The 14,324-nt window shown below is 44.7% G+C and overlaps 1 protein-coding gene and 1 long non-coding RNA gene across 4 annotated transcripts in view; one reads left to right on the plus strand and one right to left on the minus strand.

Annotated features, from left to right (window-relative positions):
• The window catches only part of CLCN2 (chloride voltage-gated channel 2), a 348,319-nt gene extending 334,594 nt beyond the window's left edge, over positions 1–13,725 (plus strand). For all 3 annotated transcript variants that reach the window (XM_040349785.1, XM_040349782.1, XM_040349783.1), the window contains one exon: positions 12,003–13,725. In XM_040349785.1, coding sequence (XP_040205719.1) covers positions 12,003–12,191 — 189 coding nt within the window. In that variant the 3' untranslated portion in view covers positions 12,192–13,725. The remainder of the gene's footprint in view (positions 1–12,002) is intronic.
• On the minus strand, positions 1,051–2,247 carry LOC120936952. Its single transcript, XR_005748654.1, has 3 exons — positions 2,093–2,247; positions 1,346–1,546; positions 1,051–1,262 (listed from the first exon to the last, which is right to left on the minus strand). It is a non-coding gene; the product is annotated as an uncharacterized LOC120936952 (long non-coding RNA).
• Positions 13,726–14,324: the final 599 nt, after the last annotated feature.

The raw sequence follows: 14,324 nt of genomic DNA on the forward strand, positions 1-14,324 counted from the left end.
CGACCTTAGGCCGGACACTTCGGACACTTTTGACACATTTTTGGGACCATTGGCATTTTTATAGTGATCAGTGCTATAAAAATGCAGTGATTACTGTAAAAATGTCACTGGCAGGGAAGTGGTTAACACTAGGGGGCGAGGAAGGGGTTAATTATGTTCCCTAGGTGTGTTCTAACTGAAGGGGGGTGGGACTGACTAGGGGAAATGACAGATCGCTGTTCATACATTGTATGAACAGACTAACAGTCATTTCTCCCCCTGACAGGACCGGGAGCTGTGTGTTTACACATAGCTCCCGGTTCTCGCTCTGTAACGAGCGATCGCGAGTGCCCGTCGGTGATCGCGCACGCCGGGCACGCGCACGCCCCTATTGGCTGAAATGCAATATTACGTGATTTTGCGCAGCCGAGCCGACCTGCCACCGTAAAACTGCGGCAAAAAAGCGGTTAGACATTTCCCATATTTTTTTCTCTAAATGTAATTACTCTATTTATCGGCGTATAACACGCACCCTAATTTTAAGAGGGGCGTTTAAGGAAAACATTTTTTCACAGCCCTCTCCCCCATCCATTATACATCCCCCCTATCCATTATACATCCCCCCCATCCAGTACACATCCCCACTCCCCAGTATACAGACCCTGTCCATTATACATCCCCTCATCCAGTACACAGCCCCCCATCCACCATACACCCCCCCCCCATCCAGTACACAGCCCCCCCATCCAGTACACATCCCCCCATCCATTATACAGCCCCCCATCCATTATACATTCTAGTATAGTTCTTCCAGCATTCTCTACAGTTAAGTAATAAAAAAATCCCTGTCAGCCCCTTCCACACTGCTCCTCCTGTGTCACTCCTATTGCAAACTGAAGCTTCCATCTACCTCAATAGCTCAGTTTTTTTTTCACTGACCTGGTCACATGACTGCTCTCCTCTGATGTTACACAGTAGATCATGTGACTGCTCTCCTCCTCCAATTAGAGTAGAAAAAGAAATTTACCCCACGGGGCTTTGGACAGCAAAGGTATAAAAGTGTAACAAATGTAATATAATAAAGCATGGTTTATTTTATGGTTGTCAATAACATACATTTTAAATGCAATAACAAATTGAAAGAAAACCCTTTACGGATCTGGTGATACAATACATATTCCACAATATTGGACAAATGTATACAACATTGCTTTATGCTGTGTGATGTGCGTTCCCCGACGCGTTTCGACCTCTAAGTGGTCTCTTCAGGGGGATGGTTGATTCTACAAAAATATACATAACATAAATTTGCGATCAAAAAAGTATAAATATAAATCACATAAATTGACCCAAGAATAAGGTTTACCGTTAACGAATGAAGTGGGTTTTGTAATAACCAGAGATGTGCAGAGCCGTTAGAAAATCCGAAGGGAGCGCCACCCACAACCCCATGGGGGAGAGAGGGAAACCAAAACAGACCCCAGGGGGGTTGCAAGGAGCCGCACAGTGGACGCCCTCCGAGGATCAGGGGAGCCGGTGCCTGCAGAGTGCCCCCAATGGGTTAGCCCTGTGTAATTGAAGAGAATTAGAAATATTAAATCATAGCATATTGTGCTAAAGTGTAGGATTATCTGTGGGTAAGGCATGTGTATAAAAAAGAGAGGGACTGGCAGCAGGTTTGTAATTTTATCTGAAAAAAAGCAAAAAAAATATTTTTTCCTTTTTTCTTCTTTATTGAATTAGATCTACTCATTGATGACCCGAAGGGGTAATTGGTAAATAAATAATGGTCACGAATTGATGTGTATATTAAGGTACTTAATATAAAAATAGTATAAGAGTGCTCCAATGGCAGACAAAAGTGATTAAGAGACTTTATTAGTCTGGTAAAAGGTGCGTGTACAAGGGTGGGGATGTGTGAGACACATTACAATGTGTGTGTTACGTGGACCATCAAAGAATATGTGGATACATATGGTGATAGTAAAAATGTTGGAAATATATGAAATAAATAAATAAATAAAATAAATAAATAAACAAGAAAACAAAAAGAAGGGGGGAGTGAAAGTTGAAAAATCAACATAGGAGTGTAATAATAAAAGGGTGCTGTTACCTGATAGGGGATTAAATGGATAGGAGTAGGTAAAGTGTGGGCTTGTAGAGCTTGTTGTTGAGTATTCAGATCTAGGCTGCAGACAGTGCAGGGAAGACCCAGGCTTCCAATGTTGGAGGAGATGAAAGGAATGAACTGCTGTCCATGCTCAGCTGCCTGGAATGAAGACTTGACTCATAGGCAGACTGTCTTTTATATGCCAGTGGGCGTGGCCATGAATGGGGGCTTAACACTGCTGTCCATGCTCAGCTGCCTGGAATCAAGACTTGACTCATAGGCAGACTATCTTTTTTATGCCAGTGGGCGTGGCCATAGGTGGGGGCTAAACACATGCTGGCTCCAGGCTTCCCCATAGATCACGGAGATGACGTAAGGGCCGCTACACGAGCAGCCCTGGTGCGGCTCCCTCGGCGCTCCGGAAGGTCAGGGGACCCCGACCACTGTCGTCACCCCCGTCGCAAGCTGCATGACGTCGTGGCGAGCCGCGCACGCCGGCGCCTCATGCGCGCGCAGCCCGCCACGGCCATACGGGGATGATCGCAGAACGCCGCCGGCAAGGCAAAGCTCAGTGGGCGGTCGAGAACCCCCGGCCGCACCTGAGCAAAAAAGGGGGGGTGGGAATGTGGAACACTCCACCGCCCCCCACCACCTTGCCGGGAACCCCCATGGGACCGCGGAACCCCCCCCCCACCCGGGGGCACAGAGGGGCCTCCCCGGATGACCGGCTACAATAAAAACTGGTTGCAAACATGGCAAAATGCACATGATGGTGTAAAACGGTGTCATAAAATGCATGTGAACTATGCATCAAAAATATTTACATGAGCTGTGTGCTAATTCCATATCATGAAAACCCCTGCGTGTGTGATCCCCAGCAGATACCCCTATGGGTGTCTGAGCAGAAATGCAATTCAGAAGTACGTGGTAGATGCTTACTGATGCGTGGGGAGAAGAGAGAAGAAAGGAATCATTCACTCTGGTCGCACAACTAATGGGTGTCTTATCTATGGTGAGAAACACCCATAAGTAATCCTTGAATAAATGTCAAGGTGCATCTACCTCAATAGCTCAGTTTTTTTTTCACTGACCTGGTCACATGACTGCTCTCCTCTGATGTTACACAGTAGATCATGTGACTGCTCTCCTCCTCCAATTAAAGCTACACTAAAAGGAGGAGAGCAGCCAGAAAAAACGAAGCTATAAAAATATTTAGAAGCTTTGTTTTACAATGACACTGACACAGGAGGAGCGGTGTAGAAGGGGCTGGCAAGTGACTTTTTTTTCTCAACTTCAGACTATGCAGGGAGCATTGTTCCAGGGCCAGGGGATGCGGGACAGCCAGCCTGACACCCCCCCAATGGGTGGCTTCTGGGGCGGACTGCCCAATCCCCGCCCCTATTGGTAAAACATGATATCGGCGTATAACACACTGTTTACCCTCTGTTTTCAGAGGAAAAAAGTGTGTGTTATACGCTGATAAATACGGTACTTCCCTCAACTGACACTTCTGTCAAGATCTAAGTGCTTACTGTCTCAATGGCTCATTAGCACTTTCCTAATTGGAGACCCTTGTGCACAAATTTGGAACTGTACCCATACCTCACCACCACTGGACTGGCCAGTAATCTTTTCTTCAGACTCTGGATCCTGCATTGGGCTCTCATCTTGGAATGTGGTGCAACAAGTGCTATAGGTAGCTGCCCCAATGTGTTCAATGTAGCCAAAGAAGGGCATGTGTAAAAGTCATCTGTCTCGCATCTGAATCAGACCCAATTATCCAGTCTCACAATTCCCTCTGGAATATGTATCCCCTACCACATAGATTACATCTATTCGCTCTCTCAGGCACAATTATCCTCTACGCCAGGTCCTTCCGGTCATGGCAAATCTTTCCCCCAGAAGCCCACCAGAGCTAATAAAATTCCTTCCTTACATTAAAAGTTCACCCCCCCCTCTCTTATTGAGGTAATGGGCTATTCTACTGACACTCACCCAAACTTTAGGACAGAGTTGTCTCTAGCATAAAAATTGCTGTCTTCTTCTCTCTAGTTTTGTCCATTAATTTTAACTTGGGAAAAGAACAGGATTTTCCTTAACCCTGTTTTCACTTGTTACAATGGGTGTTGGTTTTCTTTCCTACTCGGAAAAAGATTTGAGATCTTAGAGGTGTTCAGCCCCTTATGAAAAAATTAAGTCAGAAGCTACAAATCCTGTACCTGCCAGCTTTTATTATCAAGACAGTTACCTGACCAGGGTTTCCGCGATGTCGGCCCCCCAGCCAATTTTCGAATATGCTGTCGAATGCTGCCACCGCCAGTCCTGTTAAGGGATCTGCAGCGGCTTTACAGACTGTTCCCTACTGCGCGAAGCATGCTGCGTCTTCTAATTGTTGCGGTGAGGGAGGGGGACCGAACTTCTAAAGGACAGCGCAGTCTCAAAAAGTGGGTAAAGGGTACCTGTCAAACAGGTACCCTTTCCCCCTCCCCCCCTGAAAGGTGCCAAAAGTGGCACTGGAAGGGGGGAGGAGACAGACTTTTGGTTGGAACGTCACTTTAAAGCCCAACTCTAGGAAATTAATTCCCATACAGTGGGACTGTGCATGCACTGCACGGGTCAGCTGCTCATTTTGTCTAGGGTTGAGGAGAAGGCTTATACTCGTCCCACCAGAGAACTACACTCCCCTATGGTCCAGCGAAAACTGCAGGTTATTCTTTCCCCCTGTCCGTTTATCCTTGCAAATCTTCTCTTACTGACAAGATTGACTATTCATCTTCACCATGTGCTTGGGGTGCTAGATTACTGGGTTCTTCCTCAGTCAGGGAATACCTCTGAGTTTGTGGCTTTAGGTCATCCAGTACTTGGACAGCTGCTGCTCTCCATAATACCTACATGCTTTTGGAAGTGTTTTTTTTTTTGTTTTCCGATAACTTATTGTCTAGGTACTAAGGTCTAGACACCCTCTCAAGCTTGACACTCTTGGACTCGAAACATTTTTTTTGTTGAGACCTTCTTGTCAACACTATTCATTGCGGCTTCTCCTTAAAACAGCACAGTTATAGTTCATTACTTTGAGGTTATCTGTACCTAATCCCCACTACTTGAGGAATTGAATTACACAGCTTGGAGACCTTACTTGTTTTGTCATAGTATGTCTTTCCTATCTTTAGCTCTCAGACCTTGTCTTGAGCCGTAGGGCACCCTTTCCTACCCCTTCCACAGCTGCAGTTCACCAACTTCCCGTTCTAGTCTGTCCTCCTCTGCCTAGGCCTTGACCTTGGTACAGGGTGACTTATTGCCAAATTGTATTGGAAAGAGTTGCAAATCTCCCATTCCACCCAAGGTTTTCTGGGTGGTTCCCCTTCATTTCCACCTACGCTTCATTGCAGTTTTGGCACTGGCCTTGCTCAGCCATTCTCCTTAGTCTATGGATACACAACAACCTGGCCAGGCAATATCTTGATATCCTTACTACCCAAGATATTCACTACATTAGTGCATCTCGTCCTTGCATTAAATGCCCCCTTACACAACCATTCAGGTAGGTTAATTTACCCTGCTCTGTAATTCTTTGCAAAACGGCTCCACCTAGTGGTCTGATGGGAAACCTCATCCTAAGTTTCCTACTCATTCCTCATTCTTTATATACTTTGGCCTGGCCCTGCCTAAGGCATTTCAGTTTAGAACCATGGAGATCCTGGTCGACCTCATACAGCCTCTCCATATCTCTGAAAACTTTGCTCTCCTTGCGCTACCTTGTACTGTAGAGGACTTTTTCTTGTCACCCATTAAGTCTTCTGCAGGTCCTTGTAGCTATTTTGAGTCTTGTCTTTCTACATAAGTGTATTTCCTTTCTGGGAAATCCTCATAATATACAGTTCGCCTGGCTTTAGCAGCAGCGGTACCTTTTATCTCAGACTCCACTTGAGGATAGGGTTGATGTTCTTCTTGCTTCCATGTTTCTTGTGCCTTGGAACCTTCTAAATTTTCTTGACGGCCAGTATGACATCTCGCTTCCTGCATCCCTTAGGGGTTAGCTGTCAGGCATGAAATCTATGGCTGCATGCAATGCCCCATTTTCTCATTCATTCCTTTGCTAAAATTCTCTCCCACCCAGTGTCTGGTCATTAGCCCCCTTTTTCTTTCTCGTACATCACGGGACACAGAGCGGCATATTCATTACTATGTGGGTTATATGGAGTACCTTCAGGTGATGGACACTGGCAATCTCAAACAGGAAGTGCCCCTCCCTATATAACCCCCTCCCATAGGAGGAGTACCTCAGTTTTTTCGCCAGTGTCTTAGGTGTTGGTCACGGAATAGCTTGCCTCCATATCCTTAGGATTTTGGCAGGCTAACCGGATCTGTCCAGAGTGCCTCAGTGCCGAAGTGGACAGTACCCGGGCCCCAAAATCCGTGGGGTTTCGCCTATAATGCCCTCTCTGGAGGGCTGGACCCTGGGCCCAGGACTTGGAGCTTTTTTTCCAAAGCCAAAAGTACCCTGTTTGCCGGGGTGCTATATAGGTCCAGGACAGCGGTTCCTTCCAGGACCCCAGTGCCTGATGGTCTACTACACTACCCACGGAGATGGGAGAAGATTGGACTGTGTTTGCTTGCAAACGTCCTGCGGCATGGAGCAGGTAAGTGGGGAGCCTGCGGAACTTGGTTCGACAGCGGGCTCCCCAGGGGTGATCAAAAAAGGGGGGTAGCCTGAGTATGCTCTGCATGGGCACCTTGGTCACTATGTCTGTGTGTAGACAGGATGATCTGATTTCCCCCCCCCCCATCTCTGGTTCCCCTGTCCAAGTGAATCTTTTGCTGGCTACCTGCTGCCCTGCTGGTCAGATAGGGTCGTTTTTGCAGACCTATTCTGGACCAAAAAACTGAGTCCTGAGAGTCTCTGTTGTGTCCTACCTGTCCGGGGGTTCAAATTTGCCGCCCTGCAGCCGTCGGCACGATCCTCTCTCCCTGCTTCTGTGGGCCGCCTGGGGCGCGTCTCATGTGTCTCTCTCCCCTGACAGGCGCGCGCACGTCAAAATAGAAAGTTTTCGCGCCGTCCGGGAGGGGGGGGGCGGGGAGCGCGCAGGAAGAGGCGTGCCTTCGCCTCTGTTAAAGAACAGACAGGCTACGTTCTGGCTCAGTCTGAGCTGACCTGGAGGAGAGAGGACGCAGAGCGGCACTCCGGTGACCCCCGGTGGCAAGAAAGGGGTAGTACATCCTAGGCTTGGCCTATTTTTTTCTATTAAGCCAAAAAATTCCCCTTTGCAGCAGGTTGGAGGCTGGCAAAGAGATTTGGTGGGGCCGTATGTTGTAAAAAAAAAAAAAAAAAAAAGGATATCATATTTGCATCTGCAACAAAAAGGATCATCATCTCAGTTTAGAGAAATGTCTCTCTTCAATAGAAAACTGGATGACTAAGAGTTATCTTAAACTCAACAGTTCCAAAACAGAACTTCTTATGTTTCACGCCAGCCGAAAGAGTCAACTGGCAACAACCTGGACACCGCCGCCCATTCTGGGCCAAATCATCACCCCTAGCTCCAAAGTCAAAAGTCTAGGAGTCATTTTTGACACCTTCATGACAATGGACGCACAAATAGGGTCAGTAGTCAGCGGATCGCACCATTTGTTGCGCCTACTACGCAGACTTATTCCATTTATCCCCAAAGAAGACGTAGCAGTCGTGGTAGGAACAATCGTGAATTCCAGACTGGACTATGCTAACGCCCTTTACCTCGGGCTCCCAAAGTACCAAATCGCTCGTCTGCAAGTCGTACAGAATACGGCCGCCAGACTGGTGACTGGGAAAAGGACATGGGAATCAATCTCACCTTCGCTGAGAACCCTTCACTGGCTGCCAGTAAAAGACAGAATTGTATTTAAAGCACTCTGCCTGACACATAAGTGCATCCATGGGAAGGCGCCGCAATATCTTTGCGACAAGATAGAACCTCACAATTCTAATCGCGTTCTGCGATCCACTGACCAAAATCTGGTCAAGGTGCCAAAAACCAAATACAAGTCCAAAGGAGAAAGAAGGTTTGCTTTTCAAGGTCCGAGACTATGGAACGCTTTACCAACCAGCATTCGGTTGGAGGAAAACCACCTGACTTTCAGAAGACAGATCAAAACTCTGCTCTTTTGATGTCATGAGACACGAAACATCAAGCGCCCAGAAGCGATTCAGTTCGCATGTGCCGCGCTATATAAGTTTTTTCATTCATTTTTTTTTTCATTCATATTGAAAAAAAAAAAAAAAAAAAGATATCATATTGAAAAAAAAAAGATATCATATTGAAAAAAAAAGAAAAAAGGGGATTTTTATTTTTTCCTTTATTTTGATAAACATACCCGGCCTCACCAGGGGTTTTTGGACACTAGTAATCCTGCTGTTCCCTAAACCTCTTAACTATTTCCTAGCTGCAAACAGTCAGTTGTTGCATGCAGGGGTACCTCGGTATTGTACCATGGCTCCCAAAGGCTCAGGATCAAGGGGGACAAAAAATGCCAAAAAACAAAAGGGCTCCCCCTCGGATTCTGAGGATACGAGTCAGGCTATGCCAGTACTCTCCCCACCTATTAACCAAGTTGTGGCCGCCTTGGTTGAGCCAGTAGGGGGGTCTGGTGCGGCGGCTGGCCCAGATCCACCCAACCCTGTGTTGTCACAGAGGAAATGCTAGCTGCCTCTTTAGGAGGGCTAGAGAAAAGATTGGCGGCTATGTTCGCTAAGTCTTTACCAGGCAAGAAACGGACTAGATCCCCTTCGCCTAAATGTGTATCCTCAGATGCTGAAATTCTCTCGCCGGAGGAATTAGATTTTCAGGAGGACCTATTGGACGGGAACCCAGAGGGTTCAGAAATTGAGGAATCTACTGTTGAGGAACCATTCTCAGCCTCCCAAGCAGAGAGTCTGTGGGTCCAGTCTTTGACAGACATGGTTCACTCAGCATTTAAGTTGCCTTTACCGGAGCTCCGGGGTCCGGCAGTTTCCTCTTTGGGCTCCTTAAAGGCGCCCTTGAACAACGCAGTTTTTCCGGTCCATCCTCTATTGGAGGAATTAATTTTCCAAGATTGGATACGACCAGACAGAATTTTTCTGCCGCCTAAAAAATTTTCTGTTATCTACCCATTGGAAGAGAAGTTTGCCAAAAAATGGGCGCTCCCAGCTGTGGATGCTGCCATCTCTTGTGTGAATAAATCACTAACTTGCCCGGTAGAAAACATACAAATGTTTAAAGACCCGGTTGATAAACGTTTGGAAACTCTTTTAAAAGCTTCCTTTGCTACGGCAGGGGCAGTGGTACAGCCAGCAGTTGCTGCTATTGGAGTCTGTCAAGCTTTAAAAGACCAGACTAAACAGATGCTTAAGGACATCCCTGCCCAACAGGCAGAGGAGCTATCTGATATACCCAGAGCTCTATGCTTTGCGGTGGATGCTATAAAAGACTCTATTCAGCAGGCGTCTCGTTTATCACTATTTTTAGTGCATATGAGAAGACTCTTATGGTTAAAGAACTGGGCGGCCGAGCCCCCATGCAAAAGGCTTCTGGCAGGTTTTCCCTTCCATGGAGGACGACTCTTCGGAGAAGATCTGGATAAATACATTCAGACTATTTCGAGTGGTAAGAGTACGCTTTTACCAGTCAAAAAGATAGAGTATTAAGTTTTCTCCAGCTAGGAGTGGATAAAGGACTGGCATTAAGCACAATCAAGGGACAGATTTCAGCTTTGTCAGTGTGGTTTCAGCGGCCGCTGGCCACCCACTCGCTGGTTAAGACCTTCATTCAAGGGGTCTTACGTATTAATCCTCCAGTTAAATCCCCGCTTTGTCCGTGGGATTTAAATCTTGTTCTGTCAAGTTTACAGAAACAACCTTTTGAGCCGTTGGCTGAAATTCCTTTGGTTTTACTGACAAGGAAGTTAGTATTTTTGGTCTCCATGGTTTCCGCCAGGAGAGTATCGGAACTGGCAGCCTTATCCTGTAAGGAACCATATCTTATTTTTCATAAGGACAAGGTCGTTCTCCGCCCTCATCCTTCCTTCCTACCAAAGGTTATATCCAGTTTTCATCTAAACCAGGATTTGGTATTACCATCCTTATTTCCTAAACCTACTTCCAGAAAGGAAGGGTTGCTGCATACCTTGGATATTGTCAGGGCCATGAAGGCCTATATTAAAGCTACAGAGAAGATCCGGAAAACAGACGTGTTGTTCATTTTACCGGATGGGCCCAAAAAGGGGCAGGCAGCTGCAAAATCCACCATCTCGAGGTGGATTAAACAGTTAATCACTCAGGCCTACGGCTTGAAAGGGTTGCCTCCTCCGTTATCATTAAAGGCTCATTCTACTAGGGCCATGGGCGCCTCCTGGGCAGCACACCACCAGATCTCTATGGCTCAAGTTTGCAAGGCGGCAACCTGGTCTTCGGTCCACACGTTTACAAAGTTCTACCAGTTGGACGTAAGAAGGAATACTGATACAGCCTTTGGGCAGGCAGTGCTGCAGGCTGCAGTTTGAGACCCTTGGATTCCGGGGGGCTCCCTTTTGAGTAAAATTTAAAAAATTATTTTTTTCTCAACTAAGTTGGATTTATTATGATTTAAGTATCTCTAAATTAAATCCTTTTGTCTTGGGAAGATGTTCTCCCTCCCCTCATTGTAAGCATTGCTTTGGGACATCCCACATAGTAATGAATATGCCGCTCTGTGTCCCGTGATGTACGAGAAAGAAAATGGGGTTTTTAATACAGCTTACCTGTAAAATCCTTTTCTTGGAGTACATCACGGGACACAGAGCTCCCACCCCTCTTATGGGGACCATTTTGGGAGGCATACTGCTTGCTACAAAACTGAGGTACTCCTCCTATGGGAGGGGGTTATATAGGGAGGGGCACTTCCTGTTTGAGATTGCCAGTGTCCATCACCTGAAGGTACTCCATATAACCCACATAGTAATGAATATGCCGCTCTGTGTCCCGTGATGTACTCCAAGAAAAGGATTTTACAGGTAAGCTGTATTAAAAATCCCTTTTTTCCCCACAGGCCTTCAACCCTTTGGGAACAAATCTCCATGTCCCCAATGAGATTAGGTTTGGGGGCTTTTATAGCACCTAGAGTTTAAATGCCTCTCTTGAGCCTGAAAATTCAGTTTCACTTTCTCCCAAACTATGGTTGCTAGGTGGCTGTTGGGTCTCAAGTTGCTCCAGCAGAGAAATTATTTTTCTTGTTAACAGTGTGTTTTAGGCCTGTATGCTGCGCTTTTTGTTTTTCCTGTGGGCCTGTTAGTGCTGCTTAACTGTATTGTTGCACATCTCTCGATTTGTATTCCTTTTGAACATCCCATTGTCTATAAATTGATTCCTGTTTCCTGTACTGTAATACAGTGGTTCTCAACCATGTCCTCAAGTAATCCCAACAGGCCATGTTTTCGGAATTTCTCTTATATAAAATAGCTGTCCAAAATACCAAGGTATTGACTCTGATTTAGAGCACCTGTGTAAGATGAAGGAACCTGCAAACATTTCCTGTTGGGGGGTACTTGAGCACAGGGTTGAGAACCACTGCTGTACTGTACAATAAAGAAGTTTGGCAAACTGCTGAATGCGTTACAGGACACTCTTTCATGATCCCTTTATTGCTTGCTAACAAAACAATAGTCCTGTGTAGTGGGGGGCAGGTTATATGGGGAACATTAAGGATCAGACCCAGCGCAGCTTTGCCTGTGTCCAATCGCTTGTAGGCAGCAGCATATAATTGATGGTCTATGAAACGGTTCCTGTACTGTACTCCAAAGCACAGAATTTACGGGTACATCAGATGACCTCTTTTTCATATAGCTAAATGGATGCAATTTACTGCAGAAATACAGACAAGTGTAATTGAGCCCTGTGATTAAATCCTTTTTTTTATTTCAGCTCCGTAAAGCCATAGAAGGCTCGGTGACTCAGAAGGGTGCAAAGGTACGTCCTCCTTTGGCTAGTTTTCGGGACAGCTTCACAAGTAGCAGTGAGACCGAGACTGCCAATGTCAGCAGACTATGGGAAAGAAGTCGACGGCACCTTCTACCCCGTGAGTCCAGCCCATCTGACAGTGAAGACAAGTGACCTGGTTGTCAACTGGTCACCATCCTGCATCTGGAGGATTATGGGACATCAGTACGGTCACCTGTATTAAAACGGATAATACTCAGATGAACATTTTAAATCGGAGTCTTCCATGCCAGCTCCAGGAAAACACGCAATGTACTGTGACCTCTTTTGGCCTTGAATCCAAAAGTGCCCTATAGCTTCTCAATGAAGCCGACACTTGGCTTGTGATAATCACAGGACTGGGTGCAATCTAGGACAGATGTGGTAACAGTGACTGGACAAAAAAAGGATCACCTATAAATCAGTAGCCATATACTTTATATATCCACCTGATGTATGCTGGAAATGGGAGTTTAACACTGCCACTAATTTTTAATGCAATTTAACTAAATTAATGTAATTTATGAAGGCTCAAAATTCTAAAACCAATGTATAAAGTCTAAGTAGCTGCTATAAGATACAGCACAACTAACCAATATCCCAGTGACAAAGGTTATAGCTGTCCTGTTTTTCTAAGCCTGAAAAGAAAATATTTTGGAGTGCCCCAAAAAAAATGTAATTTCTATATGGAACAAGAAGGCATAATTGCCACAGTAAAATTCTAAATAGACCTCAGGTAAACTACAGTTAAGAAAATAAAATGGTATGATATGACACAAAGCACTGCCAAATCTCCCTTGTCAAACTGTGACTCTATGGGGAGATTTACTGAAATTGGTGCATATAGAATCTGGTGCAGCTGTGCATAGTAACCAATCATTTTCTAGGTTTTTATTGTCCATGCTTCATTAAGAGCTCTTTCACACTGAGGTGCTTGAAAACTGCCCATAAAAGCACTTTTGAGGCATTAGCAGGTGCGCCTTTTTGAAGGTCACGTTAATCAAAAACTGCTTCAAGAATCATTTTGAGGCGCTTCCCATTCATTTCAATAAGGAAGGGCGCTTTTTTTAGCGCTACAAACATGCTCCACAGATGCTGCTTGCAGGAGTTTTTTCACCTACTCGCCAGGACACCGCCCCAGTGTGAAAGAATTAATTGATTTTAATATAAATAGGTTTTCGTGAGCTTTTCGAGGCCTTTTTTTTGTAGTACCAAAGTGCTTGAAAAGCAACTCATTGTGAAAGGGCTCTAAACAAGCTGAAGTTGAAAGCTGATTGGTTACTTTGCACCGCTGCACCAGATTCTGTGTGAACCAGTTTTAGTAAATCTTCCCCTTTTATAATCTTCTGAGACGGCAAAAAAAATTAGGTTCACCTGCACAATTTCCAGGATATACTGGCACTAGGGACATTTATCTCTGTTTTAGGAGAATGGTCTCTTTATTTTATGAAGTCTGCAGAATTTGATAATGTCACCTCTCTATTGTGTAGTCTGTTTTTAGGTGTATGATTACAAGGTACTTTTATCTTGCCAGTAATCTGTTTTACTCATTCATCATCTTGTTTTGTTAATTAAGAATTATTTTCTGTATTTCTTACTTGGAGTTATTTAATAGATATGCTCACCATTTAATGTTAAATAATAATTCATTACTTATTAGAAAATGTTACACTGTGACCTGACTGTTTATTATACTATTGTTCTAAAAATATGTTTGACAGGGTAAGTAGTGACTTTGTTTCATTAGTTGAGTTTGGATACATCCCTTTAACCCTTTTGCTGTCAGGCCCTGTGCTCCATTTTTACACTCAGGTGGCCAGACCATTTTTGCAATTTTTCCTTTGCTTTTTTATTTTTCACTTATAGCTTTCAGTGTTTATAAAAGCACATGACCAGTAGAATAAAAAGAAAGTGCTACTGATTTTTAAGGTCCCACGATATTTGCGCAAATGTTTATCAAAAAAAAAAATCCACTAAAATCATTATTTGCAGATAAAACTACAGCAAATTTTACAAAATTCCTTCTAAATATAAAAGCTTAACCTGTGTTGAGTTAATAAATGACAAATATTTGTAAATTTTAAATTGCGCCTTTTTGCAAAATGGTTAAAATCAAACGTACCCAAAAATTTCCCTAAAAATCTGGAGGTTTTCATTTTTCACTTACAGCTTTCAGAGTTTGTAAAAGACCCCTCAAACCATATCTTTTCTGAAAGCATATGACCTCTGGAATAAACAGGTGCTACTGATTTTTTAGGCCCTGCTGTA

Source organism: Rana temporaria, chromosome 4 (genome assembly GCF_905171775.1).
Source record: "Rana temporaria chromosome 4, aRanTem1.1, whole genome shotgun sequence".
NCBI classification, from domain to species: Eukaryota; Metazoa; Chordata; class Amphibia; order Anura; family Ranidae; genus Rana; species Rana temporaria.